Source organism: Amia ocellicauda, chromosome 10, assembly GCF_036373705.1.
Source record: "Amia ocellicauda isolate fAmiCal2 chromosome 10, fAmiCal2.hap1, whole genome shotgun sequence".
NCBI classification, from domain to species: Eukaryota; Metazoa; Chordata; class Actinopteri; order Amiiformes; family Amiidae; genus Amia; species Amia ocellicauda.
In genome coordinates, this window is record NC_089859.1 from 2,372,737 (window position 1) to 2,399,096 (window position 26,360).

Here is a 26,360-nt window from a genome sequence, read left to right on the forward strand (position 1 = left end):
TGTGTGTGAGTGTGTGTGTGTATCAGTATGTGAGTGAGTGTGTGTGTGTGTATCAGTATGTGTGCGAGTGTGTGTGTATCAGTATGTGAGTGTGTGTATCAGTATGTGAGTGAGTGTGTGTGAGTGTGTGTGTATCAGTATGTGAGTGTGTGTGTGTGAGTGTATCAGTATGTGAGTGTGTGTGAGTGTGTATCAGTATGTGAGTGTGTGTGTGTGAGTGTATCAGTATGTGAGTGTGTGTGTGTGTGTATCAGTATGTGTGCAAGTGTGTGTGAGTGTGTATCAGTATGTGAGTGTGTGTGTGTGAGTGTATCAGTATGTGAGTGTGTGTGAGTGTGTATCAGTATGTGAGTGTGTGTGTGTGAGTGTATCAGTATGTGAGTGTGTGTGTGTGTGTATCAGTATGTGTGCAAGTGTGTGTGAGTGTGTATCAGTATGTGAGTGTGTGTGTGTGAGTGTATCAGTATGTGAGTGTGTGTGAGTGTGTATCAGTATGTGAGTGTGTGTGTGTGAGTGTATCAGTATGTGAGTGTGTGTGTGTGTGTATCAGTATGTGTGCAAGTGTGTGTGTGTGTGTATCAGTATGTGAGTGTGTGTGTGTGAGTGTATCAGTATGTGAGTGTGTGTGTGTGTGTATCAGTATGTGTGCAAGTGTGTGTGTGTGTGTATCAGTATGTGAGTGTGTGTGTGTGAGTGTATCAGTATGTGAGTGTGTGTGTGTGTGTATCAGTATGTGTGCGAGTGTGTGTGAGTGTGTATCAGTATGTGAGTGTGTGTGTGTTAGAGTGCGGCTTTCCATATTTGAACATACAGTTTAACACTACCTTCACAACGTCTTCTTTCTGGTTCTGCCAAGTTCTGCAGTTCTGCGCAAATCTGCCCACAATCTGATCATGTTACCTCTGAGTATTGTGCGCTGATGTCGTTATCACAGAGCCGTGCTATAGGCTAGAAGAGCGTCAAAACACAAAAGTCTCCATCTGTCTTGAGTCACTGTCTTTATGATAAAAAAATAAAAAACGCTCTTTCTGTGGAGTTGATTCTTTTGCTATCAACGACTCAAGTCGACTCATCAAAGTCATGTGACTCTGACTCAAGTCATTACAACTCTTTCCTCAGTGCTTCATTCTGTTACTCCTTCACTCCCTCACTCCTTCACTTCTTCACTCCTTCATCCCTCATCCCTCATTCCCTCACTCTTTCACTGCCTGCCCTCCTGTCTGTGTCCACAGGGCGCTGGCTGGTTGGCAGGTTGTATAGCACAGCTGAAAGTAATCAGGGCAGTCGATGCCCAAAAGGTTATTCAGACCAATTTAGTTCCTAAGGCATGTTGTGTAATTTTCACATAGACAGTAATTAGTGCTGGAAAATAAATCTGTCTACATTCATTAATGAATTGTTTGATGCTACAGAATATCGAACCAAATAAAGCAGGTACATATTGGACATGTTCCCCAGCTTCAAGCTTTTAATGTGCCGTGTCAGCACAGGAATAAATCCACAAACAGTTTGTTATCTAGCAAATACAAAAAAAAAATGTTTACTTGCTGAGATACACACAATGGTCTGTACTGATATTTTATTCACTGTGGAAAAAAACAACAACAATGTATTCCATTCACTTCGGCACAAGTTAGTTTCAGTCATGGGGAAAGAATAGCAGGTTTTAAAATAGGAAAATGAATCAAAAGGAAATGTTATCTTTCAAGAATATAAAAGAAATTGACGCCGGTTCGGACGATTGCAGTGCTTTTGTGAGACTTTGAAGTGTAAATCCTACACTTTCAAGGGTCTGAGGGTTAACTATATTACCCGATTTCTTAGCAGAAGCATTTATACAGGGTGACTTATAATTGTTACAGTATATCACATTATTTTTACATTTGTACCCATTTATACAGGTGGGCATTTACTTGAGCAATCTAGGTAAAGTAGCTTGCTCAACTTGGGGATTGAACCCACAACCCTGCACTCCAGAGTCCAGAGCCCTGATTATTACTCCACTACTATAATATATTGGCATATACTAATATATGAAGTCGGCTATAGGCTACGTACAGCACAATTGTATTATCTACATATTATTAATATAATATTGCATTACAATTCCAGCTGGGTAATAATTCCTGTAGAGCTTTCAATATATTCTCAGTTAATTCATAGTAGGGTCAGATCTCCAAACTCTGGCCTTCAGGATCACGTTTTCAATAAACAAACATTCAAGTACTGCACACACTACAGCACCGATATATACAGGAAACTCAAAGCCACATCCCAAAAGGTTGTTACTGATCAGAGATGTAAAATAAAATGTTCTGACTCTACAGTGTTCCACAAGTTGGGACGGATTTTTATTATTTTATCTATTTCTTTACATAATTTAATTTAATACATTTTAAAATGAATTATATAATTTTATGGTTTCATTAATTAAAGTCAAGCCATGATGTTCTATATGAAAATCAGACAGTGCCTGAAGCAAAAAATTAAAATAAACACACAGATGTTTAAGCAAGCAAGACTTTATGGTTTAAGAAAATATTTTATCCGTAGAAAGTACTTTTTTTTCGTGTCCTTAAATGAGGGTAAACCCTGCGTGAGCTTCTCCATTTATATTTCCCCTTCAGAGAATTACATTTACAGCCCATCTGGTAGGGGGCCTGAAGAGACAATACTGGACGCATAATGAATAATCACCTTCCAATAAAAGCTTTGAAAATCAGTTTGTCATGAAGTTATTGACCTCTCCTCACCTCATCCTAGCAAGAAAAGTTTCGGCATCATTATAAAAGACTTGCCTGCACACTTACGGACATCACTGCTGAGCCCCAGATGAGCTGGGATTCTCCATAAGAAAGACTTGCCTGGGGGCCGGAGAATCAGATTGGTCATCATTTTAATTGAGGAAACACAGCACTGTATGTAATGCAAAGCCTAAGGCTTGGCACATGTTATAGCTGTGCAAAACCCAGTGGGCTGATCACATTGTCAAGCCTTCAATATAATCCAAAGGCATGTTTTCTGTTTTCTTGTTTGCTCTTTGCCTTTTGTTTTCAGATAAAAAATCAGACTGAAGTCCAGATCCGATGTCTGAATTATTAAAGTTACAGTCAAGAATCAAATCGATCACATGCCTGATATCTATTCAAACACATAAAGGCCCCAGTGGAGTACAAACCTGGCTCTCTGGGTCTTTAGAGTTCACCAGTGCTTTAAGACTTACACTTACATTTTCTTACACCTGAGCTGAGGAGCAAAATAAATAGCATTTACAAAGTGATACAATTCATTATATGAATGAATTGTGAAACTTCTCAGTTTGGTACAATATACCATTCATGTATTTATTAATGAATTTTTAAAACTGGAAGCATGACCCAACTCACTTTGGATCTTATAGCTTTTAGCGATATAGTGATCTTATAGCTTTTTGGCTTTTGGCTTCAAAGGCAGTCTTTCCTCCCGGTTCTCACACAAGAGTCTCCCTTCTAGCAATCAGACCACACTGTTAAATCTGTTCTCACTTTTTGAACAGAGTTTTTAACCAGCCCCTGGGGGATATCACAATAGCGTACTTGTAACACCTCAACCCGAAGGTCAGGGCAATAGAAATTAAGTTATCTATCTGTTCTACACATACCCACAGATTCTTTGGATCGGGTTGGTTTTCACACTTTCCTCAAAATAAAACCCAAGATAGAAATACAGAAACCTTTATTGTTAAAAATCACAGCCATGCAAAAGGTGGAGGGCTGGGGGCGTAGCGGTGCTCTCCCAAACAACCAACACAAAATAAATGCATATACCACACCAATATCACACAAACAAAGTCTCACACAGTAGAACTATAAACTTAGAATAACCAAGTAAAATCCTATGAACAATAAATAGTCGATAATAAATACACCTAATTAATAATAACAATAATAAATAGAAGGTGCAATACCAGCCCCCACCACTAAATAGGATGATCCTTAGAGAACAAATATTAGGTTTACAATAGTCTGTTTGTGCTAAAAGTATCTATTAAAATATAAGTTTATTTAAGTTAAAAACATCCTTATATACACTCACCTAAAGGATTATTAGGAACACCATACTAATACTGTGTTTGACCCCCTTTCGCCTTCAGAACTGCCTTAATTCTACGTGGCATTGATTCAACAAGGTGCTGAAAGCATTCTTTAGAAATGTTGGCCCATATTGATAGAATAGCATCTTGCAGTTGATGGAGATTTGTGGGATGCACATCCAGGGCACGAAGCTCCCGTTCCACCACATCCCAAAGATGCTCTATTGGGTTGAGATCTGGTGACTGTGGGGGCCAGTTTAGTACAGTGAACTCATTGTCATGTTCAAGAAACCAATTTGAAATGATTCGACCTTTGTGACATGGTGCATTATCCTGCTGGAAGTAGCCATCAGAGGATGGGTACATGGTGGTCATAAAGGGACGGACATGGTCAGAAACAATGCTCAGGTAGGCCGTGGCATTTAAACGATGCCCAATTGGCACTAAGGGGCCTAAAGTGTGCCAAGAAAACATCCCCCACACCATTACACCACCACCACCAGCCTGCACAGTGGTAACAAGGCATGATGGATCCATGTTCTCATTCTGTTTACGCCAAATTCTGACTCTACCATCTGAATGTCTCAACAGAAATCGAGACTCATCAGACCAGGCAACATTTTTCCAGTCTTCAACTGTCCAATTTTGGTGAGCTTGTGCAAATTGTAGCCTCTTTTTCCTATTTGTAGTGGAGATGAGTGGTACCCGGTGGGGTCTTCTGCTGTTGTAGCCCATCCGCCTCAAGGTTGTACGTGTTGTGGCTTCACAAATGCTTTGCTGCATACCTAGGTTGTAACGAGTGGTTATTTCAATCAAAGTTGCTCTTCTATCAGCTTGAATCAGTCGGCCCATTCTCCTCTGACCTCTAGCATCAACAAGGCATTTTTGCCCACAGGACTGCCGCATACTGGATGTTTTTCCCTTTTCACACCATTCTTTGTAAACCCTAGAAATGGTTGTGCGTGAAAATCCCAGTAACTGAGCAGATTGTGAAATACTCAGACCGGCCCGCCTGGCACCAACAACCATGCCACGCTCAAAATTGCTTAAATCACCTTTCTTTCCCATTCAGACATTCAGTTTGGAGTTCAGGAGATTGTCTTGACCAGGACCACACCCCTAAATGCATTGAAGCAACTGCCATGTGATTGGTTGCTTAGATAATTGCATTAATGAGAAATTGAACAGGTGTTCCTAATAATCCTTTAGGTGAGTGTATATTATCCTTAATATTGCACTACCCCAAATAGCAATAGATAAACCGTCAGGGAGACTGAGGGAGGAACTACGAGAACAGCAACAGCCCGATATCGATATATAGACAACATATGTGATTTGGTTAATCTAAGCACTCACAAAAGAAAGTGATATGAAACGTGGTTTTCCACTAGTGCTTCGTACAAAATATCAATTTAAACATTTGTTCTGGCTACCATCAGTCCCATTACTTTAATCACTAATTATTGGAAGTACAGCGAGGCTTAAAACGCCAAGCTGCCAGGTGGATTTCCTGCAGAGAGACCAGCAGGGTGGCTGGAAACCTACAGAGAGACCAGGAAGATTAACATTGTGTTCCCCTGTGTACAGCTCACCTAAGAGCTTCAGCAACAGCAATTCAGTTATTCTAGCTTACACTGTTTGGTTACAAGCAAATTTGTTTCTCCCCAAACAAAGCATTATTATGATGGATGAGTACTTACTGTCATTGTATATCTGTTTCTTTTGCCTATGGAAAAAATATTGAGATTCGTATTAGTACTTATGAGGAACAGTGTGGTGTATAGCGATTTTTATTTTATATTTTACCAGCATTTGGTTTTCTTTTTTTTTTTTAATTCATTTTTCATTAGGTAAGGATTTTAGCTTCTTTTATTGCCCCTTTTAATTAAAGGCGATTTTAGTTAGGTTTTATTGATTGTTAATTTGCACACTGTTTTATACTGTTTTATTAGGTAAAGTATTTTACATTTCAATAAATAAAAACATTCAAAATTGTAATGCTTATGATTAAAAAAAAATTAAATCAATTCTTAATCACTTAAAAATTTTAAAATCTTACAGTGATTAACTTAAACAAAATACATGAACTCAAATAAACGTGCAATAAATCAAATAAACTTGTGATTAGGGAAATACTGCCAAATAAATCCATTAAACAAATAAACAATATGGTCAAATACATTGAAATTAACTGAAAATGCATCAGATAAATCATAAAACAAATAAAACCATAAAATAAAAAACAAAAACAAAACAATCTGATGCATTTAAAATTATAACCAAACGGCCAATGTATTTGACAAAAGAAAAAAAACGGAACAAAACCAACCAAATACCAAAACAAAACAAGTGCATTTAAAATCAACTAATTCTTAAAAAACAATTAAAATTCATTTTTCAAATCATATTTTAAAAACAATCATTCATTAAAAGTGGTTAAAAAGTTAGGTTTTATTGATTGTTAATTTGCACACTGTTTTATCATTCATGCCCTGCTTTCATTTCTGTTTACTTCTGTAACTTACTTACCTGGGTCTCTTGTGTGTTCTGGGGTCCTGGTCCGTACCTGCGCAGGATGTGGTTGGTGGCACGAGTTCCCTCCCTCGCTAAACACAGGGTGGTGTGATCGACAGTGCTCCAGCTAAATTGGCCACCCTTAGCTGTGACAATATAATTCCCAAATAAAATCACTTTCTTTTCCACAAACTTTACTGAAACGCAGCCCCTCTCTCGCACAGATTGCAATGCAAATTGAGATGACTTCAAAATGATCAGTTTCTCTGGTTTTACTATTTATAGGTATGTGTTTGTGTAAAATGATCATTTATTTTATTCTATAAACTACTGACAACATTTCTCCCAAATTCCAAATAAAAATATTGTCATTTAGAGCATTTATTTGCAGAAAATGATGTTGCAGGGGGTGTGGGGCAGTGTGGGTGTGTGTAATATTAGGGGTGTGTGTGTTTTTTTTTCTTTTATATTGATTTAATTTAGTGGTTTGGTTTATTTTGCTTTTCTTTCACTTGGTAGTAGTTTACACTTTATTGTATCTTTCTTGTATTTTACATTCTTTTACTTTCAATGAGCACGTTTGCATTGACAATCCCCTCCTGAGCAACCAGCCAAACACTCTTCAACCAATCACCTCCCTGCTCCAGACTATGAACTTGGTTTAAAGGTAGCCAGCCTGCATTGTGAAGGGAAGACTAGGAACAGAGCAAGCAGGAGGACAGAACCTGGCTGCAAGATCAGTGGAGAGACTGAAGCGATCTGCAGAATCGGACTGATGTGGAAGGGAGCATATAAGTTGAGTATTCAGACTGGTTTCTAACTTATTCGGAACGCACCGTTTGGCTTCTGTCTTGTCCTGTTTTCCTACAAGGGAAATGCTTCTCCACAGGAGAGTTATTATTGTGGAGACTGACGCTCTGTCCTATTTTACAGGGTGGGTGGAGAAGGGAGGGTCCTGCGGAGCAGCGCTGGTGGCGAGACCACCCCGGGACATTGTGCCTACGGGAGGGAGACAGTCTGGGAGAGAGGAGAGCTGAGGGACGTGCATCAAAAGTTCAGCTGGTGGTGTACATTTCTACTTATCCAGCTTGATCTGTGTAGTAGTCCCTTAGTCTCAGTTTCTCTCTCCCTTTCCTTGAAGGTCGTGGTGCCACCGTTGTGGACATACATTGCTGCAGGGACCCACTCCACCAGCCCAGGAAGGACTTTTTGGGACAGACAGCAGAACCCCAGGACTTGTCGGCCCGAGCGCAGGAAAACGGACAGTACACACTTCGTTCTTTTTCTGGACTGGGTAGATTAGACCCCTGTTTTTATATAAGCCACCCTTAGGGATAGGATTAATTTAGATTTTAGTGGGGTTTAATTAGGTTTTATTAGTTTTAGGTTAGAGGCTGGGTGGGGAGAATGAGAGAGGGGTTTAGTGAGTGTCCCCCCCACCCCTTCACTTTAAAGTAAATGGGGAATGGCGTAGTGGTGGTTACTTGTCGCTGCCAGTGCCACAATGATAACTGGTCAAAATAACAAAAGATGTTGTCAGACCTCGAATAATGCAAAGAAAATAAGTTCATATTCATTTTTAAACAACACAATACTAATGTTTTAACTTAGGAAGATTTCAGAAATCAATATTTGGTGGAATAACCCTGATTTTCAATCACAGCTTTCATACGTCTTGGCATGCTCTCCACCAGTCTTTCACATTGATGTTGGGTGACTTTATGCCACTCCTGGTGCACACATTCAGGCAGCTTGGCTTTGTTTGATGGCTTGTAACCATCCATCTTCTTCTTGATCACATTCCAGAGGTTTTCAATGGGGTTCAGGTCTGGAGGTTGGGCTGGCCATGACAGGGTCTTGATCTGGTGGTCCTCCATCCACACCTTGATTGACCCGGCTGTGTGGCATGGAGCATTGTCTTGGAAAAAACAATCCTCAGAGTTGGGGAACATTGTCAGAGCAGAAGGAAGGAAGTTTTCTTCCAGGACAACCTTGTACGTGGCTTGATTCATTTGTCCTTCACAAAGAAATCTGCCCGATTCCAGCCTTGCTGAAGCACCCCCAGATCATCACCGATCCTTCACAAATTACACAGTGGGTGCGAGACACTGTGGCTTGTAGACGGAGACCTGGAGAGGCCTAACCATTAGACGACCAGGTGTTGGGCAAAGCTGAAAATTGGACTCATCAGAGAAGATGACCTTACTCTAGTCTTCTACGGTCCAATCCTCATGGTCTTTTGCAAACCTCACCCTGGTTCTTCTTTGCTTTTCATTGATGAAGGGCTTTTTTCTAGCTTTGCACAACCGTCCTCACAGTTTGCCATTCTTTTTGTGGGTCACTTGATGTCATCCTACGGTTGTTGAGTGACATTCGCATGAGTCGGTCAGTGGAGAGCTGTTTTCGCCCTGATGCTTTTGACCTTGATCTTATGAACCGCCGTCTTTGAAATCTTAAGGATGGAAGCAACCCGACGCTCACTGTATCCCTCTGCCAGTAAAGCCAGAACTGAACCCTTCTTTTCCTCACTCACAACTTTCCTTTTCAACTCTTTTGGCATGGTCAATAGTTATTTTTTGATTCCAATTACTTTTGAGGTTCTACTAGCACTGTTTTTGCCATCCAGCTGGTCCTATTGCAAGAGGATAGTGATGACCACAGCAGTGGGTGTTATACTTTTCCTCGTTAAATAAGATTTGGTTCAGGTGATCACCTAATCAGTACCTCATTCAGTAGAATGAGCCGTGCCTGTGTGATGGAATTCAACAGACACTGGAATGGGATGGCTGCCATACATGTAGAGATGCTGATTCAAGAAACCTTTGCAGTGTTTTTTTTTTCCAGAGCTGTATAAGCCAGAACCAAACAAAAAACTTAGCCCCTTAATTGCCTGCAATTAGTTCTGCATGTGTAAATTAATGAGCAGGATACCATTCAGGTGTTGCAATTCATCAGTTTAAAGTGGTAGAAACTTATAACTTGATTTATAAACAATAAATACATTTAAAATACAAACCCCACATAAAATGCATGTGTTACATACTTCCCTGTCCTTTTTCAAAAAATGATATTTCTTAGCAGACACCCTTATCCAGGGCGACTTGTTATAATATATCACAGTCCAGATCCCTGACTGCTATGCCACTGAAGTCCAGTGATTTTGTATACAGTGTTATTACATTTTCCCTTGCAGGAAATAGTCATGAATATGGAGCAGCACCTTGGCTTCCAATCAGGCATCACTCAATAATTAATTTCCTATATTAGGTCTCTATCATGATTTAGAAATCTTTATTAAAATGTCTCAGGCTTCTGAATTAGAATACTCTGGGCTTTGCTGTTGACTGCTATAGTATCATAAGTTAATCTGTGAACATTTTAATTACCTTCGCTTTCACACAAGGTAATTGCTACACACAAACCCAATGGGATGTAATCTGCCAGTGTGCACGGTTTCTTTAATAGATGTCCCGACCTTCTCTTTTTAAAAGGAAAATGATGTGCATAATGTGTTTGGTTTATTAAAGCACAACTTACTCTCTGTAGCAGAAAATCTCCAATTTAAGGCACCAGGCGCTAGAAGCAGTGATATTTGTGTTCATTTTGTGGATTTCAACTTGTTATTCACTCCAAATCTAGATGATAGTCATGCACATCAGTCATCAGACAGAGCACTGACTTTAAATACTTCAAGTCAAATACATCAACACTTCAGGTTTTCAATTTGGTCTGAGTTGCATTTTTCTAACTTAATCTTAAATTTTGTGCAGATCAACGTGAGAAGTAGCTTCCTACCAAATTCAGAATCCAAGAAAAACAAACGATTGAGCCACCATCCTGCAGGAATGGAAATAAAACCTGTCCCTCATCTGAAATGAATGCAACAGGATAAATCTTCCTTTGAGTGCATTGTTCCTGGTTTCTTCTCCATGCTTCATGTGAAGTAATTTATGTGGCTCTTTTCATAGGAGCTGTTGATAAACAAACGTCAATTACGCCTTCGCTGGTGTCTCTGTGCCTTTTAGCACCTCTCTGTATTCACTCTGTATCACTGGCGCCAGACCAGAACCCGCCACTGCACACGAACGCCGACAAGCCCACTCTCGCTACAGAGGTCTTCATTTCCATTCACACTGTGAAAGCACCAAAAGCACAAGCAGATTGGAACAGGCCTTGCAGGAGGAAACCGTATCCTCCATTTTAAAATAAGAACAGAGAGGCTTACAGTGTACAAGGCCCGCAGCTAGAGGTAGGGTTTTTCATGGATCAGAACTTATCAGATGGATCAGATGTTCCACTAAAGAAAGAAAACCAAGGGCAACTACTAGTAGAAAAGTCCTGAAATGTTTGTACCTCAATGCCAGGAGGATAAGGAACAAGATGGTAGACCTAGAAGCCACAGTGCTGGCGGGTGACTATGATGTTGTAGGAGTGACAGAAACATGGCTTACAGAAAATGATGGGGATGAATACAAGTTGAAGGGATACACACAATTTAGGAGAGACAGGCAAAATCGAAGAGGGGGTGGGGTAGCATTATATGTCAGAAAGGACATTGAGGCAGAAGAACTCAAATTAGATCCCAGTAACGGAACTGAATCTTTGTGGGTTAAGCTTTTGAATAAAAGATCTGGAGGATTAGTGGTAGGAGTGTGTTACAGACCACCCAACTCAGATATTCAGAAAGATGTTGTATTGTACAGTGTAATCAGGACTGCATGTAGCAAGGATGTGGCTGTTATAATGGGGGATTTCAATTTCCCAAACATAGACTGGGAAAGCCCAGTCGGAACTGCAGAAGCAGAAATAGAAATGGTTGAGATGGTAAATGACTGCTTTCTAACTCAATTTGTCAGGGAAACATCCAGGGAGAGTGCATGTATTAACTTGATCTTTACATTGGCCAAAATGGTTTAATAGAAGTATGCAAAGAGAGAAAATGTTGTATAGCGCATACAAAAGGGATAGAGACGAAACAAAATACAAAGAATATGTTGACCTGTAAAGAGATCTTAAGAAAGGGATCAGGAAAGCAAAGAGGGAAATAGAAAGAAACATAGCTCTTGGAGCTAAAACTAATGCAAAGAGCCTTTCTCAACACTACAACAGCAAGAGGTCAATAAAGAAGGAGGTGAAACAGATGAAGGGCAAAAACTGAAGTATCTTGGAAAACGAACAAGATGTAGCAAATGTTCTAAATGAGTATTTCACAGAGGTTTTTACAAAAAAAAGGATAACATGCCACAGGTTAACAATCAGTCCTGTCAAACCCTAAGAGAGATCAGGATAAATGAGGAGGAGGTACTAAAGGGACTAGCAGAATTAAAAACAAACAAATCACCTGGGCCAGATGGGATATTTCCAACAGTACTTAAAGAAATGAGGGAAATTATTTATAGGCCGCTAAGTCAAATATTCCAAATGACACTTAGAACAGGGGATGTGCCAACTGACTGGAAGATAGCAAATGTCATACCAATCCACAAGAAAGGGGACAAAACTGAGCCAGAAAATTACAGACCAATCAGTCTCACCTGCATCACCTGTAAAATGTTGGAAAAAATGATTAGACAGAAAATAGAGGAGCATCTTAATGAAAACCATATTCTTGGAGATAGTCAACATGGGTTTCGACGAAGCAGATCATGTCTTACTAATTTATTAAAATGTTTCAAACATGCAACTGCAGCTGTAGATCTTGTGAAAGCATATGATATGATATACTTAAATTTCCAAAAAGCTTTTGATAAGGTTCCACACCAAAGACTGATCCTCAAATTGGAAGCTGTAGGCATTCAGGGTAATGTAAGTAGATGGATTATGAACTGGGTGATGTCTAGGAAACAGAGGGTGTCGATTAGAGGAGTCGCTTCTAACTGGAGTGAGGCTGTTAGTGGAGTTCCACAGGGATCAGTACTAGGGCCTGTGCAGTTTCTAATCTATGTTAATGATCTGGACTCTGCGATAGTTAGCAAACTTGACAAATTTGCAGATGATACTAAAATAGGTGACTCAGATACAATCTCGGCAGCACAGGCTATTCAAAGAGACTTAGATAATATTCAGTTGTGGGCCGACACCTGGCAGATGAAATTCAATGTGGACAAGTGCAAGGTATTACATGCATGTAACAAAAATGTCCACTATAATTACACTATGGGAGGAATAGAACTAGATGAAGTAATGCATGAGAAAGACTTAGGAGTCTACGTGGACTCCTCACTTTCTCCATCCAAACAATGTGGGGAAGCAATAAAAAAGGCAAACACAATGCTAGGGTATATTGTCAAAAGTGTAGAATTGAGAACAAGGGCAGTGATGTTCAGACTGTACAATGCACTAGTTAGAGCTCATCTGGATACTGTGGACAGTTCTGGGCTCCACACTTCAAGAAAGATATCGCTGCTCTAGAGGCAGTTCAGAGGAGAGCAACCAGACTTATTCCAGGTCTGAAGGGAATGTCCTACTGAGAGACTGAGGACCTGAACCTTTTCACCCTGGAACAGAGGAGACTACATGGGGACTTGATCCAAGTCTTCAACATCATGAATCATTTAAAATCAGACTGGATAGGATCTTAGTTATTAATGGACACCAAACGAGCACAATGGGTCAAATAGCCTCCTCTCGAATGTAAACTTTCTTATGTTCTTATATTCTTATTTTGTTTACATGTAAAAGGCAGTGGGGATTTCTCTTTGCTGTGGACCTTGCGCTGCTTTTTAGTTTTTTCCAGTTATGACAGAAGGGTGAGTGATGTTGCTGTTTGTCAACCTGTGCTACTTTGCTTCAAGTCGCTCAAACAGTACAACCCATTTGATAATTATCTGCAGGTCTCCAAAAACCTTCTGTGTGGAACACTGACTCTAAACTAAATACACAAGCAGTGCTGCAACCTCAGATAATCCCGACGCCACCGACAGACTGTGAATGACACGACTGACACTCAAAAATGAGTTTCATCCGCCCAGGCCTGAGCTTCTGAAAATGGCTTGCTTGGTTTTCTAACACAGAGCAGCTTTCTCTGTTCTTGTTGCTTTTGAAAAACTGAACAGCATAACACTGTCCTGAGAGGAGATCAGCAAGAGGCTCATAGTTTGGACAGGTGTTCTCTGAGGCTGGTGTGAACTTTGAAGGTTAGATTTTTCATCTGTGCCTGTTTGTAACGTTGCATTTAAAAGCACATCAAAAATATGCAGAATAACAATGCCGGTCTTTAAACGGAAATGAGGATTGTGTGGGAGAGAAACTCATGAAAGGACTTTCACAAATGTTGAAAGTGTTGTGTAGCAGCACCCCAGCATCTAGTATTTTGTTCTGGCTGTTTCAGAATATTCAAGGTTTCAAAACGTCTCAGAGTGATCCTTTCAAACAACTTTGAAAACCAGGACATTCTTTTTTTTTAATGTATTTTTATAAATGCCTATGAGCAATACACAATAAAGATAGATCAAAGAACTAGGATATTTTGAACACAGGAAACTAATCAAACATTTGTTGTACAATGAGGAAGATAACTTGTAGTTTTAATTCATTATACTGCCTATATATAAACATTGTACACCTAAAACCAAATTTCATAGATTAGATAGAAAAGAATAGGTCACTGTGGAAGTGATCTGACCTGATCTGCTCCCCATCGACTGTGTAGACAGGGACAGTCTGTGCTGGCTAACGATGGTGAGAATATGAGCATCAGACACCTAATGTTTCACAATGATAACTGCAAAGCCTCTCTTAGAGAGCACGTGAATTCATTTAAGGGTGGGGGGGAATATATATGGAAGGATGGTTGCATGCAAGTTTATACATCCTACTGCTTTGCTCAGAAATAAGTATTTCAGAAGATATTTTCATTACACTAATTGTACCAAATACTATACTGTTTCAGATATGATGAAGGCCAATGACATTGATTGATTCAGAGAAAACAAACACGCAAACACAGCATACACAACAACAACAATAATAATAATAATAATAATGCCATTATTAGACATTTCCTTCTACTGTTCTCTTCCACTACAGCTGGACACATAATTAACACTGTAGAATATTCAACATTGACTGCAGAAATTATAAATACAGATGAACATTTTATCAATATTACAGATCAAAATCTCTTAGAATTCCTCTGATGAATAAGTGTGTATTAAATCTCCCATGTGCAGCCTTTCATCTATGCTATTGATTGTATCTAACTCATATAAACAGCCACTTTACATGATTAAGGTTAAAAATAAAGAGGTTAATGCAACAGCGATCGTTTAAATACCAAAATTATTCTATCACTTTCCCACTTCAGGGTCAAGTTTCCTGACATAGTCATGGTACTTTTATAGCCTGTAAACAATGGTGCCATGGTGGATTTAATTTAGTTTATTTATTTATTTATTTATGCACACTTCTTATTCCATTGACTTGTTTTTCACTAATTAGTCTTTGTTTCTAGTACCTTCTCAGCTCCCACAGGTGAGTGAAATTGTCTAATTAAAGCCAGCATAGACCTACTCATAAAACATCTCTGGCTCAAGTCAAGTACCGAGTCTGTGTGTTAGTGAGGGAGGAGAGGTGAGTGTATATTGCAGCTATACCACTGTAATAATGCATCGAGTGGTGCTTCAGGACTGTTGTGTTTGAAGCAAATGATAAAGCAACACTGGCCTATATTTAGTTTTACACCCATTTGCTGATACGGACGCTTTTTCTAAACTGAATAAAATACATGACATGTAAGACTTTACTGTTTGATTTAAAAGATGATGTATGTTGTGCCAGTCCTTGCAGCTTATTTGTATCTTTATTTAGTCTTGAAAAAGTGTGTATAGGACTGAATTGGTGTAAACCACCGAATACTGGCCTTTGAAAATGTTTAAATTCAAATGGGCAATGAGGAATTGTTAAGTGGACTTTAGGTTTACATTAGCTGGTTGTGCTTTTTCCCTCTATCAGTGTATCTTTGCTAATGGAGACTCGTTACTTTATTATACAAGGTGGCGTAGTCGCATATAACCTTTTATTTTATTATATAACATGTATTTTATGTACACTTTGGCTAAATCATCTGTTTACAAATTGATATATATTCAAAAATGTCCCGCTTTTTAACCAACTGCTGCCACAGTCTAAACACAATGCCAAGACACAATCTTAAATAACTGAATACAAAAGCACACAATACGAAATCGTAGGCCGTTCTTTGGGAGCACTCTGTTCTTTAACATGCGCCCGAGAGTGTTACTTTGTCTCTTCTGTCTCGCTCTGAGGAAGCTAATTATAGTTTAATTTCAAAATTGTGATCAAACTTTAAATGGTGGGAAAGCCAATTTAAAAGATTTAAATAAAATAAAAACACTGTGTATCCTAGACACCGGATGGGCTGTAGCTGCTGAACTTCACGTTATTAATACTAACAGCCTTTCATCTTTTGTCTGCTTTCTAAAACTTTTGGCTGAGTGGTTTAAGCTATAAAAAAGCAATTTAAAGGTGAAGGGGGAAAAAGTACTGTGCCAGTTTTATAATTATATGCAATGGAAAAAGTACAGCTGGATTAAGAAAAATAATTTTGTGATGAATCTTAATCTTTGTATTTTTTGTCAGATGATTCAGGGCTCACAGGAATCACAGAAAGAGATTCTGTGCCAATTATGTAGAAGAAAGTCAACCAGAGGGAGAAAATGGTCCCCGTTTTTTGCATTATTGAGCAGCACTTACTATCGATAATCTTTGCAATCAGTGAGTTGCCATTTAAAAAGTGCATAACGGACACGTCTGACACGCAGAGCTCAGAGCCAGAATGAAAGCACTGACAGCAACAGTAGTGTGCCGGACCCTCCACTGCAAGTGCGGAGGGGCGGCTAGGGATGGCTGGTCTACAGAGGCTATGGCATAGTTTGTGGACCATGGGAACGGCACACTAAGCCCCCCGTTGATCTTTAGCACAGTGTATTTGTCACTATACAGCACAAAGTCACAGCTGAACACAAAGGACTGCTTGGTCCCCAACAAAAACTGGCCATCAACCCAGTCTGGTCCAGTGAAATTAACCCAATATCCAATCCAATCCATGACAATCAGTTCAGTGCTGCAGCGAGTGCTCAGGGGTCGGGTCAGTCTTCTCGGTGTCCTCAGTTTTGCCAGCTGTCTGAAGATTGCAGATTGCAGATTCAATATTCGACAGAGAGATCTTTCTAGGTCCAGTGTCGGCATTTGAGTATAATCGGTGGCAGCTCCGTGTCCGACTGCAAGATTAACTTAATCTGTCATTTTAGAAATAGGTCTGTAGCTCCCCTCGTGCAGGAGGCAGACATGATGTTTTTGCAAGCCCACTACCTCCTCTACCACCAGCACACACCCCTCCAGGGCACAGAGCAGGAAAGTTTGGAGGATGTTGCCCTCCCTGAGTTTCCCAAACCTCCGGACATTTGTGTGGGAGGGTAGACATTACTGTTTGAGTTGATTTTAACAGCTAATGAAATTGTGGGAAACAAGTGCTTGTGCATTCTGTCAGCTTGTATATTCCACACGGTGGCACTAGAGATGATTATTAATGATTTTATGGTTTTAATTGCTTTAATGACCGTAGTGTATTCTGTAACCTCTCCCACGTGTGTGATGTAAAATGTTTAGTCTGTGTAAAGGATCACTGACTGATTTTGAATTTGTAGGGGAGCAAAATCACCCTGTACTCTAGATAAAAGGGGATCCTAGCTTCTCTGTGGCGCTGTCAACACAATATCATACAACTCTGACTACAAAGAGTGTCACAAAGTTTTAAGGCATCTCAAATGCGATCCAGAGTCTGCAGAGATATTAAATTATTTGACTTGTATTTAATGTATGTTTTTCACTCTTTCTGTTGTGCTTCTTCCTTATAGTAAGTCCGTGCTAGATAGTAAGAAATACCTGGAGGCACATTATAATTATCAGGCTTAGTTCCTTATAAAATGTTGTGCCAATTACACATTCCCGCTTCAAATACCACACAGAGTCAATCCATTACACTTCGTCCAGAATTCAAACCGTATTAAGAAAATATTGCTAATAACCTCTGTCATTAAACAATTTAAAAGTATTTTTTTTCTACCCTTAAAAGTGTCAAACTACAGCGTTATTTGTATTTTTAAAACGTACTTGAAGGGTGCTTGATCTGCACATGGCTGTTATTTATTGATATAATAATAATAATAATAATAATAATAATAATAATAATAATAATAATAATAATAATAATGTTGGGGTTAACAGATTATCTCACACACTTAAACAGACTCTAAACTCACACAGCACCAAACCTTTGCATTCTTCTCACATTTCATTTCACAAGACAGGCAGTGAGAGTGGGGAATAATGCATCAATTTCAGTACAGTGGAGGCTAAAAGGAGCTGTTCTCTGGCATTTCTGGTGAGGATGCCAGTGGTGTGAAGCCATGAAACAGACATGGAAACACACACATTCCAGCAAATCCTGTAAGATAATTATACATGATCAGGAGGTGTATATTACTGAAACATGTGCAAAGACGCATACAAAACAGTGACCTTGCGCTCAGTAATGAAACATTTGGCATTGTGTCGTCCTGTCTTCATGCTTATCCTTGGCATTTCATATTAATGTATTCTTCTTTTCATGTCATTTTGAAGGGTAGATTAAAATCATATTCCAGTATAATGCAATTAACCTTTTAGTCTTTACTCTAATTCCATGCTAGATAAGACATTGCTATCACGTCTGTATTTATTATGTATACTGATCAGCCATAACATTATGACCACCTGCCTAATATTGTGTAGGTCCCCCTGTTGCCTCCAAAACAGCCCTGACGCATTGAGGCATGGACTCCACTAGACCTCTGAAGGTGTGCTGTGGTATCTGGCACCAAGACGTTAGCAGCAGATCCTTTCAGTCCTGTAAGTCCTGTAAGTTGCGAGGTGGGGCCTCCATTGATCGGACTTGTTTGTCCAGCACATCCCACAGATGCTCGATTGGATTGAGATCTGGGGAATTTGGAGGCCAAGTCGACACCTTGAACTCGTGATCCATCAGACCAGGCCACCTTCCTCCATTGCTCTGTGGTCCAGTTCTGATGCTCACGTGCCCATTGTAGGCGCTTTCGACAGTGGACAGGGGTCAGCATGGGCACCCTGACTGGTCTGTGGCTACGCAGCCCCATACGCAACAAACTGCGATGCACTGTGTGTTCTGACACCTTTCTATCAGAACCAGCATTCACTTTTTCAGCAATTTGAGCTACAGTAGCTCGTGTGTTGGATCAGACCACACAGGCCAGTCTTCGCTCCCAACGTGCATCAATGAGTCTTGGCCGCCCATGACCCTGTCGCCGGTTCACTGCTTTTCCTTCCTTGGACACTTTTGATAGGTACTGACCACTGCAGACCGGGAACACCCCACAAGAGCTGCAGTTTTGGAGATGCTCTGACCCAGTCGTCTAGCCATCACAATTTGGCCCTTGTCAAAGTCACTCATATCCTTTCGCTTGTCCATTTTTCCTGCTTCTAACACATCAACTTTGAGGACAAAATGTTCACTTGCTGCCTAATATATCCCACCCACTGACAGGTACCATGATAACGAGATTATCAGTGTTATTCACTTCACCTGTCAGTGGTCAGAATGTAATGGCTGATCGGTGCATGTGTGTGTCAACATATATAACATTTGCAATACATTCTGTTGCTCAAATACATGAAAATATGTACCTTTCTAAATACTAACAACACTGCACAGAGCAACACCATGTTTTACAAATGTCTCATTTTTATTAAGCTTTTATATCACCATTATTCACACCTAGAAGTCTCTCAAAATAAAAAATAATCCTGCATCAATGCTCTGTTGTCTGGAAGTTCATAGGATGTTTGTAACTTGTATATAAACTTCCCAGAATCACCCATTTCTGTGGGGTATAAAAGTAAGTTGCACACAGAAATCCAGTAGTAGCATCACTGTGGTCAATGTCAGGGAGTTGTCTGAAATTTTCAGGCATAGGGTCCTTGACTTCCATAAGTTGGGTGATGGTTTTAGACAAACACAAAGTTGAGCCTACCAGTTCCCAGTATAGTGTCCATCATCAAAAGTTCAAGGCTACTGGATCAAAAAAACGAAATAATTGCTCACTTGCATTTCTCCTGTCAAAACATCTTTTGATACAATTGATCAAAAGTGTTTGACAGTAGGATTAGTAAAGTGTGACAGCTTGCCTCCTTGAGATTTCAGTGCAGGTACATTGTTTTATCCCTCCACATTATAAATAAAATAATCTCTCGGGCACACTTGAGAAATCCAGTTTCCTGCTGATCCAAACACTATAGCAGCATCCCCACACTTTATAGACAGTTTTGGCACTTTTTACTGACGTGTTTTTTGTTTTTAATTTACGCTAATGTACTCCAAACTATACAACATTATATACCAGACTGTATACTTTACCATAACGCCTCGTACAAATAGAAAATTGTATGTTGTATCACACATACATAAAAGTAAGACAATAATATTGCAATTTAGAGTCTAAACGTGTTGGCTTTACATTACATTTTGTAGACTATATAATCACGACGATAAAGAGATTGTCTAATAAGGTCATATTAAATATCGTATTCTGTTCAGAATAGTGTCTAATCTGTGGCTGCAGAAAACATGTCCTTGTGTTGCTGGCTTTCATTGAACAAGTTGCAGTTTGTTTTACATGCTCTAAAAATAGCGACCGTGCTGTCGGATGCTCAGTCGGTGCTGTTTTCTGCAGAAGCACATCGGGCTTCATTGGGTCTGACTCTCACACGTCCACCCCCTGTCTGCTGCTCGGCGGCTGCAGGTGTGCGCCTCTCTGCGCATGTCTGGCAGTGCAGGCGGGCAGGTCCACAGCTGGCACAGTGGCGACGCCTCTCGCCTGGAGTTTTATTGGTGCTTTCATAGAGACATCACTCTTATTCAGAGCAGCTGTATATAACAGAAAGACCTCTTGCAAGACGGGGGAATGGCATTCAGAGAGCAGTCGTAGGTGTGCAGTTTGCATGATCTCTGCTGCTCTTGTGTGGTTGTGTCTCATAATGCAGGCTGAGTGGGCATCACACTTTCATTATGAAACCAATGCGCAGAAAGTGACGGGAGGAGGACAGGAAAGTTTTGCCACCCACTGATAAAAGCACCAGTGCACTCCCATGCACAAGCACCCCCTCAGTAGCCTCCAGCGCAGATCCGATGCAGGAGCGCTGCTTTTATACGCGGGGCAGAAGACACTGAAGCCAGCCCGTCCTGCTGGAGCCCCGGCTGCACAATGACCAAGTTCATGTGGCTGTCTCTGCCCTACGTGTCCAAGTCGTTCAGGAGGAGCGGGGGCACCAACGCGTCGGACTTCTTCTCCACCCTGTACGGCTTCCCCAACAGCTCCTTCTTCAGCTGGAACTTCACGCTGGACGAGGCCATCTACGCCAACGGGACCCGCTACGAGACCGAGTCGCAGAACCGCACCGTGCAGGCGCTGCTGGTGGTGGCGTACTCCGTGATCATCGTCATCTCGCTGTTCGGCAACATCCTGGTGTGCCACGTCGTGCTGAAGAGCAAGAGGACCCCCTCGGCCACCAGCCTGTTCATCGCCAACCTGGCCATCGCCGACATCCTGATCACCCTGCTCAACACCCCCTTCACCCTGGTGAGTGAGGCCGGTCCTCTCGGCTCAGGCGCGGCTGTGCAGCCCGGGATGTGGAGGCTGTTTAATATGACTTTAGGACAGTTGGGTGCTTTAATAGTCCTCTCCGATCGCAGATATCCGATTAATTGAAGGCACGTAATCTGCGCTTTGCTTGAAATGTCCTTAGTCACCTCATAATTATGAGTTGACGGTAGATATGCTGTTGAGAATTATAGTTTAATTTAAAAGTCTTACCTGTGTGTAATATAGTTATAATTATCCAATTAATGACTTAATTAGAAGTCTAGAAGAGAAATACAGTTGTATTCTATTCGATAACATAGCCTGGCTTAATATGAACCACATAGTTCAACCAAACAAAACGAATAAAAATAAAGCCAGAAATAAATACGTAAACCCCATACAAATAACTATATATATATATATATATATATATATATATATATATATATATATATATATATATATATATATATATATATACAAAAAAAGATTATGTATTGACTGATGGTGGAGCTTCTATCAATGTAACTGGACAGTACATGAACACATTTGTATAATGATAAATGGTTACAAATGATCTATTTGTGTCCCTGTTTGCCAAGTTTAATAATTGACCTGAAACTCCTCTGAACTGTGTGTTAAATGCATCTCCTCCTATAGATGATGCGGTTACTGTTCCAATAGATTTAAGTACGATGTAGACTGTCAAATTATATTAAATAATAATGCCTGAGCTTTAAATAAGTAATAGGCTATATCTTTGTAATGAAAGTTTGTATAATAAATTCACATGCGCACCATGTCAATGGGATATTATTTTCGTCGGTTGCCGAAATGAACCAAACGGACAAGCTAACTAGCTATGTATGTATTAAAAGACTTTTTCACATTTACTTTTCTAAATTTCAAGGTTGAAGTATTGTGATTAACAGTACAGACACAAATTACAACGATATAAAATATGATTAGCTTGTCTATTAAATAATTCAGTCTTTTTCTGAACATTTTTAAGGGTTATGCGAAAACAATTATATTGATTTGGCTTAATTGACCTTTAGCGGGTTTTGAGGGAGCTGTTTCTCCACTATGAGCCCCGAGTGGGTTAGGTGAATATCTGTGTGACAAATGGAACAAGAAAAAAAAAACTAAGATGGTCTGATAATGCTAAAATATTACCATAATAAGTACATTCAAAAGAGGGCATTATCATTTCAGAAGAATACCCCTTCTCCCCAAATTAGCCCACTCTAATCTGTTACTTTAAATTTAATTTGTCTGGATTGATAATATACATGTCACTGTGTACAGCTGCAAAAATGTTTTAGTTTTCATGGCATAAATGAAAGGATGCACTGTTTTAAATGACCCAGTTCTACTGCTTTGCATTTCGGATATAAAATGCAATAAACGATCAGCTTGTTTTGTGCTGCCGTTGCTGATTTTTGTCTTTTCTTCCAGGTGAGGTTTGTCAACAGCACCTGGGTGTTTGGGAAGCTGATGTGTCATGTCAGCAGGTTTGCCCAGTACTGCTCAGTTCACGTGTCGGTACTGACCCTGACGGCCATTGCTTTAGACCGACACCAGGTGAGAACACCCTGTCACTGATGGTCAACATTAGAAACACAGAAGCAGATCCTGTTATGTGACATGCTTTAATTCAGACCTAATTTAAGTCTGTCATCTTCATTTGAAATGTGACTCATCCTTTTGAAGAATTGCCACTTTACAGCTGTTTATTACAGACCTGAGAGTGATTACTTGTTTGCCAGCAGCTAATTAATGTCTATGGTCTGCGTGAGTTGTGAGCAGAAACACAAAAATCACCTGTACGCTAAAATCATCTGAGTTGTGGCACTTGAGAAATAGTCGTGCTGAAATAATTTGCCGATGACTTTGATTATATCAGATCAACACACAGGGAGGAGTAATAAAACACCGTGACAAACTGAATTGCTTCTGTGTGTGTTTAGATCTCCAGACTGTGTACTTGACATTTGACCCGCTGTGTTTCTCCAGGTGATAATGCACCCTCTCAAACCCCGCATATCCACCGTCAGAGGAGTCATCTGCATCGTGGTGATCTGGGTGATGGCCGCCTGCTTCTCACTACCGCACGCGATTTATCAGAAGCTTTTTCGGTTCGACTTTGGGTAAGAGCTCTTGCACTTTTGTCATAGATTGTCCTCAGTCAGCCTATATCACAACCTTTATAAAGACCGACTGGGCACCCTGTGAGATGGGTCCTTTTCTCTGTATATTTATTGCATTTAGGTGTTTTGATGAGGTTTCCAAACCTGGATTGTAGACTGCATCTGCTGTGAAATGTTGAAGACCTTTCTCATGCCCTCGCATAATACCCAACAGAAAAGCTTAAGGTCTCTTGTCTTTGTCTTGAAGGCATGAGAAGGTCCGGATGGTGTGCCTTCACAGCTTCCCGCCGCCCGCCGATCTCTTCTGGAAGTACCTGGACCTGGCCACCTTCGTCCTGCTCTATGTGCTGCCCCTGTGCGTCATCTCAGTGGCCTACGTCATCGTGGCCAAGAAGCTGTGGATGAGGAACGCCATCGGGGACATCACCATGGAGCAGTACTACGCCCACCGCCGCAAGAAGAAGATGACCCTCAAGATGCTCATGCTGGTGGTGGTGGTGTTCGCCGTGTGCTGGTTCCCACTGAACTGCTACGTGGTCCTCGTCTCAAGCAAAGCCATCGTCACCAACAACGGCCTGTACTTTGCGTTCCACTGGTTCGCCATGAGCAGCACCTGCTACAACCCCTTCATCTACTGCTGGCTGAACGAGAGCTTCCGCTCTGAGCTCAAGTCCCTGCTGTGTGTCTGCAGGCGCCAGCCGCCCACCAACACCCACGCCCTGCCCTCCATCTCGCCCCCTTTCAGGAACGCATGGGTCGAGAGTGACAACTACAAGAGGAGCAAGCTCAACCAGTGCACTCGCTCCACGTCCAACGTGCACTCGGGGAGGACTGACATCTCCATTGTGGAGCCCATCGTGGCTGTGACCTAGCTGGCCTGGCAGCGGAGGAATCTATGGGATCACGGCTCTCCTTGTGGAAGCGCATACACAATGATCCATCATACAGACGTCTCCATCTGAACTCTTGCCAGGATCATGGATTATACTGCGATGACCTCACACTTATTCAGCATGTCAAACAGGATACTTGAACACTTGATCTCCTGCCCCGCACGTTTGCTGTTTGAAGGTGCATTTTGTGGACTGGTGGTAGAAGTGACATACTCGTTATACAGGGAAAAGCGTGTGTGTGTCACAGCATCTATAATAGAAATTCCTCCATAGCAGCTGGTGCTGTGCGTTGATGAAGAGATCGTTGGTCAATCTGTTGATGCTAGACATCGTGAGTGGTTATAAACTCTCAATTTTGCAAATTCTGGACAAATCCATGCTTTCATAAGAATGAGAAGGTTGCTGTGGAGGATTTGATCTCCTTATTCAACTCCAGTTATGAAGTTGTACTGTATATATGTTTTTATAATGCCATGACACAGAGATGATATATTGCAGATATATAAGTGCTGGGCAGGCATATTGCTCCAGAACGCACAAAAATATGTGTAACACAATCATTTCTTATGGGAAGTTTGAGCCTTAGATTTAGAGACAGAATAGGTTATATTTTTACAGAAGTAATGAATCAATGCAACTCTCAGCTGACCAAGTCAAGCAGTCCTGTCCTGACTGCTCCTAGTGTCCCATTTTCCTCATGTGCTCATACTATACTTTTAGATATGATATTATGTTCACTTAAATCTCTTCATCCACTTTTCTCAAGTGAGAAAATAGATTTTGGAGATTTTTTGGGAAATATAAAAAAACTTTGGAGAATAAATGTTGCTATAAAACCTATAGCAACATTTATTCTCCAAAGTGTTTTTTTATATTTCCCAAAAAATCTCCAAAATCTATTTTCTCACTTGAGAAAAGTGGATGAAGAGATTAAAGTGAACATAACATCACCCTCATTGGATTGTCTCAATCTACTGAATAGCACAATAAATATTACATTGTAAAAGGAAAAAAATGGTGTCAAATTTTATTTGAGATCATCCCAATTTGAAAAATTCCATTTATCAGCAAATATAGTGTTAATAGATACATCAATAACAATCCCCATAATATCTGCTGTACATTATTGTATTTAAGCTTTTTGTATATGCAATGTACATGTAAATGCACCTATAATACTGAAATACTGAGTTATTGTATATTTAAATTGGGGACATTGATAGAAAACAAGTTATTGGATCGGATTGTTTGGGTAGAAATCTTTTTGCTCATCAGAAAAAGGAAAGACATCGCTAACCATTGTAAAATTGTACTGTTACCACATGTAATTTCAATTGTATGAGCTTATGAAGCCTTTCAGATGTATTATTTATTTTCTTGTGCCAATCTGTATAAAAAACAATTGATCCAAACACAATTTAAATATCCTGTGTTTAAAGTACAGCACTGCACTCGTTTGTTATTTGATTTGATCCTTCGATTACCAAAGTGTTTAATGTATTGCTGTACTTTGTAATATTTATAAGGTTTATTACTATTTAGATAAGGCACATTATAGGTGGTGAATGTTATCCCAATTCATTATGTCTTTTTATCATACAACACTTAAACCTTTTCAGAATTATGTTCTCTTAAGGTTTTAAGTGTACTTCTTCAATAAAACTCAAGAGTCCTTCAAAGAAAGCTGCACCGCAGATGGCATTTCATTCCTTTTGCTCACGAGTGAATTCGTTTACTTAATTAACTTCTTGCCTGTCCTGTACGGCCCTCCTTTCATATTAGTTGGAAGTGTTTTTTTGAGCTTATATGCTACATCCTCCCAAAGAAGCTGATATGATGCTGCTGAATATTTAAACAGAGGGAAAATATGAATGTAGTTGGTTTAATTTGCAGTGATATTTCTCTCACTGTCAGGATGTATTTCAGGCGAAAGGCAGAACTGGGTGACTAAGAGATTCAGGCTGTTATATTTCTCAAAAAATATGCCATGGTCTTTCAGGACCAATCTGAGTCTTTGTTGGACCTTTTGTAGACCAGGGTGGGGGTGTCAGTATTC

At 40.2% G+C, this 26,360-nt stretch overlaps 1 protein-coding gene across 1 annotated transcript; it reads left to right on the forward strand.

The window, feature by feature from the left end:
• Nucleotides 1-20,579: 20,579 nt before the first annotated feature.
• LOC136759722 (G-protein coupled receptor 83-like) lies at nucleotides 20,580-25,043 on the forward strand. The gene is made up of 4 exons (XM_066714720.1): nucleotides 20,580-21,258; nucleotides 22,720-22,845; nucleotides 23,278-23,411; nucleotides 23,659-25,043. Exons 1-4 carry the CDS (start codon nucleotides 20,884-20,886, stop codon nucleotides 24,281-24,283), a joined length of 1,260 nt encoding a protein of 419 aa, XP_066570817.1. The 5' UTR covers nucleotides 20,580-20,883; the 3' UTR covers nucleotides 24,284-25,043.
• Nucleotides 25,044-26,360: the final 1,317 nt, after the last annotated feature.

What these genes read in the sequence shown, in the direction of transcription:
- LOC136759722 (XM_066714720.1), top strand. Translation starts at nt 20,884, where the DNA reads ATGACCAAGTTCATGTGGCTGTCTCTGCCCTACGTGTCCAAGTCGTTC. An exon ending in TCAACACCCCCTTCACCCTG is followed by an intron (nt 21,259 to 22,719) that starts GTGAGTGAGGCC and finishes CTTTTCTTCCAG; the next exon opens with GTGAGGTTTGTCAACAGCAC. An exon ending in TTGCTTTAGACCGACACCAG is followed by an intron (nt 22,846 to 23,277) that starts GTGAGAACACCC and finishes GTGTTTCTCCAG; the next exon opens with GTGATAATGCACCCTCTCAA.